Raw genomic sequence first — 12895 nt, forward strand, 5'->3', positions numbered from 1 at the left:
CATATATAAATTAATTAAACATAAAAAAAATAAGTAAGAATATATAATTGATAAAAGAGTAATTAATGTGATCTTAAACTTTATAAATGACAAATAAAAAGTAAAAAAAATTCCAAAAATCCAACAATTAAAAATTAAAGGAAATGATGGAGTAAGTTTTTGGTACAATAATCATTTATCAATCAAATTTGAACACCTTAAAAACCATGGTAAAAAAAACAATTGTGATTATTATTACTACTATTAATAATTAATTAATTAATATGTATTGTTTTCTCCATTTGTCGGTTCTTTATTCTATCTGAGATATTAAACAAAAACGTACTACCTTGGCGCGATTGATCAACATCAACAAATTGCAAGATCATGTAGGTACATTTCTAACTAAGTTGACTTTAAACCACTGTACCTAAATATCATTTTAATACACATTTCATCAAGTTAAGTAGTTTGCGGTTTATCTAGCTAGTCACTTATGTGTTAGTCCGTTACCTACTGCAAAAGTGCAAATATATGGAAGAAAAAAATAGCATTAAAAAATTAAATAAAATAAAAAGCAGGTACGGAACAGAAGAGAGACCGGAAGGTGACAGAGTTGTTACTTAGCCAATGTTGGTTTAATCTTGGCTTTCAAACCAAACATGATGTGCACCCTCTATGTGTTTCTACCTGATAAATGACCCTAAACTCTGAAAGCCATATCTCAACAATACTTTGTTTTGTGAACTAAGCAATTAGGATCCTCACAAGAAGATTCCGGTTCCTTAGCATCGACTATGCATTATGGGTGAATTTTTAATCCCTTTAATTTGCAATGTGTTATTTCGATCTTTCAAGTTTGTTTGTTTTTCTTCCTAAAAGAAATCAAATGTTGTTTTTTTAATATATAAATTAAGTTCATTTAATATTAAAAATAAACAAATATGGTCCTCTATTAATTTTTATTTATTTTTGCCTAAAATTCCTAAATTCTCATTTCTTATTGAAAATTTTCATAAATCGAATCTATTAAATTACTTTAAACTTTAATTGTCTAATCAAAATTCATCAACAAAAACATTGAATTTCACCAAAAAAAAAAGCTTAAACATCAAACAATTCAAATATTGTTGGGGAGTATTTATCAATTTTATTTATGACTCATTTTCGTCAAAAAATATGATTAATCAATTTTAATAAAATCTTTCTTTACAATCATATTTTTTAATTTATGAGTTTTTAACTTCAAATTTTATTTAAAGAAATTGAGTTTAATTTTACTTAGATACTCTTTTATATTATTGTATAAGAAGGAAAAAATGAATGATATCTTCTTGAAAGAAGAAAATAAAATAACAACAATAATTAGAGGGAAAAGTATTGTAATTGAACAAAAACCTTAACTCAAGTGACATCGAATACTATATCGTTTTCCTTGCACTTAAACTTACCAAGTTTCCTTAGACATGGATGTCTTTTGTATATTAAAACTAGAAAAGACAAATACTAAGAGAGCGTGCTTATGTTTCACATGTGCTAAATGCTGTACTTTTCTCTCTTGCCCTGAAAAATATTGTACTTATTATTAAAAAAATCTTTAATGGCTAGATAAAATAAATATCATACAAGATCACATTACTATTTACTACTAATTAAGGGCTTCTGGTAAAAGGGTGTTTAAGGCCCAAAATGACGAATCAGGTCCTTTAACTAAACTACATTACCATACTTTTATTGGTTAACTTTCTAGATGATCCTCACTTAGTGGGGAACAGAGAAATGTTTGGAAGTCAAAACACAACTAATCCAAAACAGCTATTATCAATTTATCATAACATATATGTGTCTAATTAAGGAGGTTACTAATAACTTCTATCCCAAAATATATATACACCGATTCCCATTATACACTTTATGTGACATGCAAGATATCATGAGATAAGCTAGTTTAATTTGTTTAATTTCAGTCTTAATTTCCAAGAATGCCACCATCACTCACCTAACATAGTTAAAACGACGTGGTAGCAATGCCCATTGCGGTCTATATAAGTGTGGGTTGGCCAGTCCTTTGTGAAGGCAACACACAAGGACATCAGAAGTACGACAAATTAAGACAGGGCCTAAGAGAAAGTGTTGTAGATAGGATACAGAGAGAAAGAGAAATGGATTCTCATTGGGTTCGAATGGTGCTTCTCATTGCTTGCATTCTTCCAGCTTTGGTTGAATGCAGAGTGAGGCACTACAAATTTCATGTAAGTAAACCGTTATTTATTACCTTTGGGCACTGATTTTGTGTCTTGCATTTTTATAATGTTGTAACTAATATCATATTTGAAAGTTATAACTAAGATTGTAGATATAATGATGTGGAGGTTCTCCTTGTTCATAAGCACCTAGGAATCTATTTTTTTTAAGAGTGGAAGCTTAACGAATAATAATTATGTACTTAAATGCATGCGATTTGTACTTTAATTTATTCGCTCATCTAGCTCTTATTAAGTAATTTTCTATCAAGTTCTGATAAAGATGTATGACTTTGCAGAGGTTAAGATTATTTTCTTATTGAATTTAGAATGATGTTGTGACAACTGCGAGAGTAGCTTAGGATATTTCATTTTCATGTTAAATAGATTAATGCAATTATGTTTCTATTCCTTTGTGAACTTGTTAATCACCCAAATTATTTAAGCTGACATAGGTGGTGGTTTTATTTTTATCTTAAATCATATATATACTACCTGATAATATTGTGTCCCTGGTGCAAACAAGCTATGAACAGGAGAACTCACTAATTAAAATATAACATAGCACCAACAGTTCAACTAATTATTTGGGAAATAAAATGCTTTCATTCCCTTTTTGAGACAGGAACCCTCTTAATGTTAATCACGAACTTATTATTCACCTACATATATTTTTTGGACATATTCATCTAAATCTATAATTCTTATGAACATATAACCTAAGATAAAAAAAATGGCAACCGTAATAATATTATTTCTGAAACATTATAGTAACATTACTAACATAAGCTGTCAATCCTTTACTTGGTATGTACACAACGTTTGCTGGCATCTTGTAATAATTATTATTAGTTTTGAAGCATTAATTTTCACCTAAACTTAATCCTTAGTAGATGCTAACAATTTTGTCACAAAGTAGAACATAATGAGTAGATTTAGAATTCTAGTGACATGGACGGTAGACCTCTAAATCAGCACCTAAAAATGGTTAATCGGTCAGTTCATTCCAACCAAATGCACGCTCTATATTAGTTTTTTTCATATGATGTGCTAATTTTGGTAATAATGGGTGCAGGTGGTGTCTAAACAAACCAATAGATTGTGTTCAAGCAAATCTATTGTCACCATTAATGGGAAGTTCCCAGGACCCACACTTTACGCTAGGGAAGATGATACAGTGCTGGTCAAAGTCATTAACCAAGTCAACCACAACGTTACCATCCATTGGTGAGAGATCATATATTTTTTAACTTAATTGTATTTTTTATCTTTAATTGTTTGGAGAATTTTATTCTTAATTTTTTAATTTGACACATTTTACTCTAATTTGTAAGAAACTTACAAATTTTATCTCATTCATATATCCAATAATAAGCACAAAAATTGAGAATAAAATTTGTCAAACTTATAAAAAGTGAGGGATAAAAATTAAAAAGTGTAATTATGTTTTAAAAAATTTAAATAAAATACACCAAATTTATTTCTAGAAGATAAAATTCATCAAAAACTAAAAATTTAATGCTAAAAAATACAAGCCTATATTTTATATGCCAAGTCACAAAAAGTATAGAACAAAAAATTAGGTAATGGACGTTATTGTAAACAATTTTTTTCTCTAATCAACACAATCTTCAAATTCAATGCTAATTGGAGTGATTATGTCATCTTGGTAGGCATGGTGTGAGGCAATTGAGAACTGGTTGGGCTGATGGACCTGCATATGTCACACAGTGCCCAATTCAACCAGGGCAAACCTATCTGTACAATTTCACCCTCACCGGGCAAAGAGGAACACTTCTTTATCATGCACATGTTAACTGGCTAAGGTCAACTCTCCATGGTGCCTTAGTTATCTTGCCAAAGAGAGGTGTGCCTTATCCCTTCCCAAAGCCAGATGATGAATTGGTTGTGGTATTAGGTGAGCCAAAACAAATAGCGTTTAAATTTTCCTATTCACTAAGTTAATTGGTCTGAAGGATCTATACATACTTAAAGTTCAATAATTGGTATTCAGATTAAAATTCACTATGGTGATAAATTGTAGGAGAATGGTGGAAATCCGATACTGAAGCTATTATCAATGAAGCTCTCAAATCAGGATTGGCACCAAATGTCTCAGATGCTCATACTATTAATGGCCTTCCAGGGGCAGTTACCAATTGTTCTACACAAGGTATTTTGTTCTATTCAATTCTCTAACCTCTAAACTTACATATCAAGTTTAATTTTTATGCATTATTAGTATAAAATATTTTATACTGTTAATCAATCAGAAATCATACATAGTAATTTTTGACTAGACAGTAGTGTAAAGATCAATCCATAAACTATTTACTCTTAAAATATTTTCCTTATGCTCAAACTAAGCTTTTGTTTATTTTCTTTTTATGGAAACATGTCCAGATGTTTACAACCTACCCGTGGAGAGTGGAAAGACCTACCTGTTGAGAATTATCAATGCTGCACTCAATGAAGAGCTCTTCTTCAAAATTGCTGGCCACAAGCTCACAGTGGTAGAAGTTGATGCCACATATGTAAAGCCCTTCAAGATTGAAACAATTTTGATAGCCCCTGGTCAAACCACCAATGTTCTTTTAAATGCTGACCAAAAATTTGGCAAGTACTTGGTAGCAGCTTCTCCTTTCATGGATGCTCCTATTGCTGTGGACAACTTGACTGCCACAGCAACATTGCACTACACAGGAACTCTTGCTGCCACTCCCACAATTCTCACCACCCCACCTCCCAAAAATTCTACACAAATTGCCAACAACTTCATCTCCTCTCTTAGAGGCCTTAACTCCAAGAAATACCCTGTCAATGTCCCATTAACTGTTGATCACTCACTTTTCTTCACTGTTGGGTTGGGGATTAGCCCTTGTCCATCTTGCAAAGCTGCAAATGGAAGCAGGGTTGTGGCTGCTATCAACAATGTGACATTTATTATGCCAACCATTGCCTTACTTCAAGCACATTATTTCAACATAAAAGGGGTGTTCACCACTGATTTCCCTGCCAATCCACCCCATTTGTTCAACTACTCAGGTCCTGGACCAGCCAATTTGAACACCGAAACTGGCACAAAGGTTTATCGGGTACCATTCAATGCCACAGTTCAGGTTGTGTTGCAAGATACTGGAATCATTGCACCTGAGAACCACCCAGTTCATCTTCATGGGTTCAATTTCTTTGTTGTTGGAAGAGGAGTAGGAAATTTCAACCCCAAAATTGACCCTAAGAACTTTAACCTTGTTGATCCTGTTGAAAGGAACACTATTGGAGTACCAGCTGGAGGGTGGACTGCATTTAGATTTAGAGCAGATAATCCAGGTAAAAATGAATTCTCATATACAACATGAGTCAACTTAATTAGTACACTCTTAATTAGTGTTAATTACATTAACAACCAACTTGTTTAGAAAATTACTTACCTCTCCCTTTTATGTATCACTTCTACATGTTGTTGACTAAAATATTGTGCAAATGACAAAATTGATAAAAGTGTGGTTGGCATAATTTTCTAACACAAGTAAAATTCTGAGTAATTATTACAAACATCAAAGAAAATTGATATAATTATCCCTAAAACTTAAAGCTTAATTGTGATGTATGGTCAAATGTAAAAATTCTTAAAATATCAACCATCAAAATTTATTTTTAAAGTCAACAAATTTATCATATATTACTATACATAATTAGATCACAATATAAAAAGTCTTTCACACTTAGAAGCCTTTGTTTTTAAGAGTGTAACAAACTCATCCCAGTACTAAAATATATGTTGGGTATGTGTTTGATAGGAGTTTGGTTCATGCACTGCCACTTGGAGGTACACACAACATGGGGGCTAAAGATGGCCTTTTTGGTGGACAATGGCAAAGGTCCAAAGCAATCAGTGATACCACCACCTAAAGATCTTCCCAAATGCTAATGCGTCAATCATCAATTAATTATGCAATACACAAAAGAAAGGCCTTCCAATGCCGAAACAAAAGAAGCTTTGGAGGGATACAGAGAAGCCAGGCAAAAGAAGAGTGAGTGAAAAGAAAAAGGTTATTTAATAAGCGAGTATCCCCGAATATTTTTCTTTGAGCAAATAGGTGATTTGTTCAACCACGTTTAATAAGATGGAGCGAGCATTTTGGTTTTCCTCTTGCAAATTCATTTTTCTAAGACGCATTGTGTATGTATCGGAATCAACAAGTGTACACTCTTGTTTGTTTCATGGAATACAGAAAGGTTATTTACTTCGATAAATCGTTGATCAGTTTGGCTCATTTTAACTTTTCACTGGTGTTTGCATGAAGAATATATGTAATTTTTAACAAAAGCGGAAAAAGAAAATTACATAGCCCTAAACAAGATTTAAAATAGTGATTCTACTCCATTCAAATGTAATTGTCTCCAATAAAAATACAAGAAATCTAAAAAATAAAAAAGAAACAAGATTCTAAATAACATGAATGACATGCTAATTGGTAAGTTTAATTAGGTACTGACAAGAGAAATATAGTTACGTTAAAGTTTAGAAGAAAAAGTTGTCCCCTTAATAATCCTATCAAATTCAAACCCAAATGGAATGAATGGACACCTAATAAAATTAGATCTCTATCTATTTTATATACAAAACCAGTTTACACAAATGGCGTCAAACTTAACAAAAGGTTTTTAATCAATTAATAAAACTTAATTATAAAGGGAATAATAAAAAAAGGTTTAAATATGTTTAAAGCTCCTAATAAATGACCGGATTTTATTTTTGGTCCCTAATAAAAAATTTCGTTATTTTGAGGCTTCAATATATTGAAATTTTTGTTTTGAGTCCCTATCATCAATTAAATAATGATGTGTCACTTTACAAACTGATCTTTTTAACATTATCAACATTGACTAGGACTTTTTTTTATCTACCTCAGTCGGTCAAAGCTTTTTTGTTGAACTCGGTCAAGGTATTTTTTATTGCTCATGCCCACGATATCTTGTGGCCAACTTGAACCAACATTTTTTGGCCAACCTTGGGTAGGACTTTTTTATGCTAACATTAACTAGGGCTTCTTTTGGTTAACTTGGGAAAAGGCTTCTTTAGGTCAACCTCATCTAGGGCATTTTTTAGCCAACCTCGGTTAGGACATTTTTTGGCCAATTCGATAAGGGTTTTTTTTGGCCAACTACAACAAAGGCTTTTTTTGGTTAGTCATGTCCAAGGTATCTTTCAACTAACTTTAGCTAGGGCATTTATCAGCCAACCTCGGTTAAGAAATTTTTCGGTCATCCTTAATCAATGCATTCTTTCATCCAACTTTGACTTCGATTTCTTTCGACTAGACTTGGTATAGGGATTTTTTTTACTAGCCTCGACTAGTGCATTTACCAAGGATTTTTGTGGAACCTTGGCCAAAGCTTCTTTCAATTAGCCTCAACTACGGAAATTTTCAGCTAGCCTCTACCAAAGCATCTTTCGTTTGACCTCAACCCAGGAGAATATCTTCAACTTGATCTCAGTTAGAATATCTTTAACTCGACCTCAATTAGAGTATCTTTAACTCAATATCGATCACAAATATCTACAACTCAACCTCAACTAGAGTATCTTCAACTATATTTTGGCTAGAGTATTAAAAATCTAGGTCAAATTATTTAAATTTAAGGCCTATTGACTAGTCCTAGCTCACAAGAGAAAATTATTTTATCTTTCTAAATTTTAATTTTTAAAAGTTTGTTGGCCCATGGATTGACCTTGGCCTTAAGGGCTTTTTGGCCATATGGGCCAATTTTAGCCTTAGCCCATGTGAGCTAGTAACAAATAGGTTAAGGTTGATGGATTAAACATCTCTATTTGGAATGATTATTAGATTTTTTTATTTTCAAAATTTTAATTAAAAAATATTGTGAATATTAAAAATTGACATTACATTTGAATTAATTATATTAATTAGTCAAACATAATAACAATTTTTAATTGTCATTGTTAAAATTAATTATTTTAAAATTTTAAATACAAATAGTACTAGTATCAAACGAATGGAAGAACTAATTTGAACAACATTATAAACTTAAAGAACAAAAGAGGATTTTTAAAAGTACAAATGACCTATTTGCTATTTTATCTTATTTTTTGTTTAATTTAATTTTTAATGTTTTAAAAATCCATTTTGATCCTTTATCTTATTCTTTTAGTCCAGTTTAGTCATTTATCTTTTAAAATATTTATTTTGATAATTTTTTTGTTCAATCCGATCCTTTGATTTTTGTAAAATTGATATCATTAATTATTTACATATGAACTTTTTTGGTTAAAAATAAAGTAGAGGGAAAGGAGATAAAACTGAACCAAAAAAAATTATTTTTAAATGATTAACGACGTCAATTTTAAATAGGCTAAAGGACCAAATTGAACAAAAAGATAAAATAATAGACTAAATTAAACAAAAAAAATACCATAAACGATCAAATCAAATAAAAAGAATACGATAAAAGATCACATTAAACTTTTTAAAGATAAATAACTAAATTGAAAAATAAATTAAAAGATAAATGATAAAACTGAAAAAAATAAAATATATCATTTAGTCATTTTAAAAATATAAAGAAATAAAATAAGTTTCACTAAAAAAATAGAGCATCCAAAATGATATTTTAGTATTTTTATTCATTATTAAAACCATCAAACGACAAATACCCAATCTCAATGTGCCCTCCTGCTGAAAATTATAAAGTGGCAATTTCGCAAATTCAGTCCAAAACAACGTCCACTTCCACAAAATGATATTTTTGTCTTTTTTCCCACACTTCCCACTGTTTTACTTCAATTACTCCACAACTTCCCCCTTCTTCATTCGTGATTCGCCAACCATGTCAAACGTCAATGTTCATGGCCTCCATGTAGATTACCAATTTGCCCAAACCAGCCCACGCCCTCCCAACACCACCAAATCAACCCTTGTCCTTTTCAATTCTCTCTCCTCCTACTATTTTTTTTTTCTCATTGTGTATTGGTATGAATAATTCTAAGCTGAAAATGATGATTAATTTTTATTAAAAAATATAAACACACAAATGGATAAATATCTATTTTTCATACGATTTATTTTAAATAATCAAGATTCGAACTTAAATTACTCTATTAAAAAACACCAATTCGTGTAACTTGTATCCAAATTTATTTTAAATAATCAACTTAAATTACTCTATTAAAAAACACAAATTCGTGTAACTTGTATCCAAATGATGATGTTCTCTCTCCTCCTACTTGTTGTATCCATCGTGTGGTCTCAGCGCCCACAAGCACCCTATCCACCAATCACAACTCAGTGCCTTTGACCTGTCTCTCTCTCTCCCCACTCCAATCCAACCTGTTCCATAGATCGCTGTCTCAACTCAACACCAGTACAGTACAAAGACCCTGACACATTCCTGTTCCCCTTCTTTGTACTCCTCCGCACTTCACTCCATCCTTTTCTCCTTCAGCGTACTCTCCATTTTCCATTTTAATACTTCATTCCTTTTTTTCTTTTCTCAATTGTAAAAAAAAAAAAATATCTCTCTCTCGAAAAGCTAGCCACCCCAATTATTGTGTCAACTACATAAGCTTCGTAAGATGCAATTAATTCTCTACACATTTTAGTTTTTTTTTTTACCTTTTTTCCTATCTGGGGTTTGCTTCCTTTTGTGTATGTGTGTGTTGGTGATTATTCCTTCTTCTCTTAGATCTGAATAGTTTCAGGGTTTAAAAAAAAAAAAAATACATCCTTTGCAGTTTGCCCATAAGCTGAGGGATTATGAATTTTCCTTGCGTTTTGGAAAGAAAGCTTCTTTTTGTTATAATTATTATTATTTTTTTCCAGATTCCTTAGGTTGTGGCTGTGTGAAAAGGGTAGCAGATTCCTTGCAAATGCTTCTTGATTATATGCTTCTTAGCAGCTCCACTAGTCCACTACTCTTCATCACATCTTCTCTCTCTTTGAACTTTCTTCAAAGAGAGTGTGTAACTAGTAATAACTGTGTATTTGTGTGTATGTTTTTATGATCATATAATAATAGATATGTTTTTGGCATGCCAGTTATGAGTGCTACTATTACTACTACTACTACCTTAAACTAGAACAATGAACAGGGGAATTGAAGTTCTTTCTCCAGCCTCATACCTCCGAAGTTCCAATTGGCTGTTCCAAGAAAGCTTGGGGACCAGGTGGACTCCACAGGAGAACAAGCTCTTTGAGAATGCTTTGGCTGTGTTTGACAAGGACACTCCGGACCGGTGGCTGAAGGTGGCGGCCTTGATTCCCGGCAAGACGGTCGGCGATGTGATCAAACAGTATAGGGAACTTGAAGAAGATGTGAGTGTCATTGAATCAGGGTTTATTCCACTTCCAGGGTACACTGCTGCTGATTCCTTTACATTGGAGTGGGTCAACAATCAAGGATTTGATGGGCTCAGGCAGTTTTATGGTGTTACTGGCAAAAGGGGTGCTTCCACTAGACCATCTGAGCAGGAGAGGAAGAAAGGTGTGCCATGGACTAAAGAGGAGCACAGGTAATTGCACATCATAAGCCTTTGTTGTGTGTGTTGTTGTCCCATAAGTTATCCCTATTTAGATAATGATTATGTTCATGTGTGTGTCAAAAAGTGGAGGAATAATAATCCATGCTTGGCTTGTGTGTTAAACAACTTTGAAGTTAAGGATTTTGCTTAAAATTTTGAGTTTTAGGCAATTCATTTGTGTAGTTATTGGTTGAATGCTTGAGTCAGTTCTGGTTACTGTATATATATGATTGATATGAAAAATGCTTCACTTAATATGGTCTATTGTTTGTGTATACGTATTTTCCTGAATCCAAGGCTTTTACTCTTGAATCAATGAGAAACTCAGAGCATATTAAGAATTTAATTTTCATGCACAATAAATTTGAAGAAGCCAACAAGCATACCATATTTGACAATTTGTATTGACAAGGTGCATTCTAATTAAATTCTAAAATTAACAATAAAGTCTATAGTGAAATCCGTGCTGAGTTTAATTTAATATTATCTTGAGCCTTTGATTTGTGCAAGAACTACTGTCTAATGCTGAGTTACTTGCTAAATGGACCATCACAGGCAATTTCTGATGGGTCTGAAGAAGTATGGTAAAGGAGACTGGAGAAACATCTCTCGCAATTTTGTGACCACAAGAACACCAACTCAGGTTGCAAGTCATGCTCAGAAGTATTTCATCAGGCAACTAAGTGGAGGAAAGGACAAGAAGAGATCCAGTATCCATGACATCACAATGGTGAATCTCCCAGAAGCAAAATCTCCTTCATCAGAGAGTAACAACAGACCCTATTCACCAGATCACTCAGTGAAGGATGTGAACCCACCATCCCAGAATCAAAGATTGTCTACTACTATGGTAATTAAACAGGAACATGATTGGAAATTGCCATGTGAAACTGTGCCTATGCTCTTCAATTCCACAAATGGAAACATGTTCATGACACCACTTTGTGGGATTTCTTCATATGGATCTAAACCACTTCAGGAGCAGTATTTCCTCAGTGGATGCCAGTTTGGACCTTATGATACAATTATGCAAATGCCGTCCATGCAAAATCAATGAACTATATAGAACGCAGGGTTTAAAGTTAAGGTACTAAAATGCTAAACCTTATTCATTGATGTTGGATTGATTTTTAGATGCTTAAGGGTGGTTTTATGTAAATATTTCAAGGATTCACGAGTTTCCTTATCACTCAATCTTTGAAGAGCCTTCATATTGTATTCTGATATTAAATGTGCTGGCACCAAAGATGCAATATCAGAGTTTGGAAGTGATATGCATCTTCCACCTAGGCAGAAAGGATTATCTGTAAAACGTATAGGACGAGAGGAGTTACCTTGAGTTTGTGATTATTCACTTTTTTTAAAATGCTTGATGCTTCAAATAAATATAGGCCTTTGCAGCTTTGCTAACGAATGCAAGTTTTTATTAGAATTCATTTTGAAGATGCATTGTGTATTAATAATATACTTAATATAAAAAAAAATCTAGTTTTGATTCTTTAACCTAGTGTTTGCCATAAATATATGTTGTTTCAAGTTCACACAATCAATGAAACAGGGGCTAAACCTTCAATTATACTCAATTATGTAATTTGTAACAAAGAGATTAATTAAGAGGTTTAATAAACTAGTTTGTAGTGACCAATGAGGTAGTATTTAAGTTCAATTCCCCACATACAAAAAGATCCTACATGTTTTAAAAAACTCATCAGGCTAAACTGGCTGTGGTCGAACCGTATTTTGGCTATATCCTTGTTCAAACATTATTCAAATGAATCATTTAACTTTAATTGTTTTAACTTTTGGTAGAATTAATTTTGAAAAAAATGAATTTAGTATATATAATTTTAAGCAATAGATTTGTATTTAGAAAAATATTTTAATAGTAAGTTGAGAAATATTGATTTTAGTTGGTTGAAAATATAAAACTAATTTTGAAGTATAAATGAAATATATTTATTTATTTTGGAATTAATTATTTTCAATGTAATATTAATTTTATTTTATTCATCATAAATCTAAAACAAACACCATATGTAGTGTTTTTCGTTTTTTGCACAATACGCGATTATGAATCATGTTGATCTTTTTTTATTTATTGGAATTGAACATAAACACATCGACTCACGTA

At 32.1% G+C, this 12895-nt stretch overlaps 2 protein-coding genes across 3 annotated transcripts; both read left to right on the forward strand.

Moving 5' to 3' along the window:
• Nucleotides 1–2060: 2060 nt before the first annotated feature.
• LOC114406289 (laccase-4-like) lies at nucleotides 2061–6479 on the forward strand. Its single transcript, XM_028368959.1, has 6 exons — nucleotides 2061–2231; nucleotides 3298–3449; nucleotides 3896–4140; nucleotides 4267–4395; nucleotides 4626–5552; nucleotides 6023–6479. The coding sequence occupies exons 1-6, from the start codon at nucleotides 2142–2144 to the stop codon at nucleotides 6151–6153; spliced, it is 1674 nt and encodes a 557-aa protein (XP_028224760.1). The 5' UTR covers nucleotides 2061–2141; the 3' UTR covers nucleotides 6154–6479.
• A 3014-nt stretch (nucleotides 6480–9493) lies between these two features.
• LOC114406290 (transcription factor DIVARICATA-like) lies at nucleotides 9494–12178 on the forward strand. 2 transcript variants are annotated; one of them, XM_028368961.1, is made up of 3 exons: nucleotides 9494–9814; nucleotides 10283–10755; nucleotides 11320–12178. In XM_028368961.1, the coding sequence occupies exons 2-3, from the start codon at nucleotides 10328–10330 to the stop codon at nucleotides 11819–11821; spliced, it is 930 nt and encodes a 309-aa protein (XP_028224762.1). In that variant the 5' UTR covers nucleotides 9494–9814; nucleotides 10283–10327; the 3' UTR covers nucleotides 11822–12178. The 2 variants fall into 2 exon arrangements, with proteins under 2 accessions (XP_028224762.1, XP_028224761.1); XM_028368960.1 differs by having other exon boundaries at nucleotides 9495–9814; nucleotides 10067–10755.
• The last annotated feature ends 717 nt before the right edge of the window (nucleotides 12179–12895 follow it).

The sequence above is a fragment of the Glycine soja genome, chromosome 3 (genome assembly GCF_004193775.1).
Source record: "Glycine soja cultivar W05 chromosome 3, ASM419377v2, whole genome shotgun sequence".
Classification (NCBI taxonomy): Eukaryota; Viridiplantae; Streptophyta; class Magnoliopsida; order Fabales; family Fabaceae; genus Glycine; species Glycine soja.

What these genes read in the sequence shown, in the direction of transcription:
- LOC114406289 (XM_028368959.1), top strand. Translation starts at nt 2,142, where the DNA reads ATGGATTCTCATTGGGTTCGAATGGTGCTTCTCATTGCTTGCATTCTT. An exon ending in TGAGGCACTACAAATTTCAT is followed by an intron (nt 2,232 to 3,297) that starts GTAAGTAAACCG and finishes TAATGGGTGCAG; the next exon opens with GTGGTGTCTAAACAAACCAA. An exon ending in CACAACGTTACCATCCATTG is followed by an intron (nt 3,450 to 3,895) that starts GTGAGAGATCAT and finishes TCATCTTGGTAG; the next exon opens with GCATGGTGTGAGGCAATTGA.
- LOC114406290 (XM_028368961.1), top strand. Translation starts at nt 10,328, where the DNA reads ATGAACAGGGGAATTGAAGTTCTTTCTCCAGCCTCATACCTCCGAAGT. An exon ending in TGGACTAAAGAGGAGCACAG is followed by an intron (nt 10,756 to 11,319) that starts GTAATTGCACAT and finishes GGACCATCACAG; the next exon opens with GCAATTTCTGATGGGTCTGA.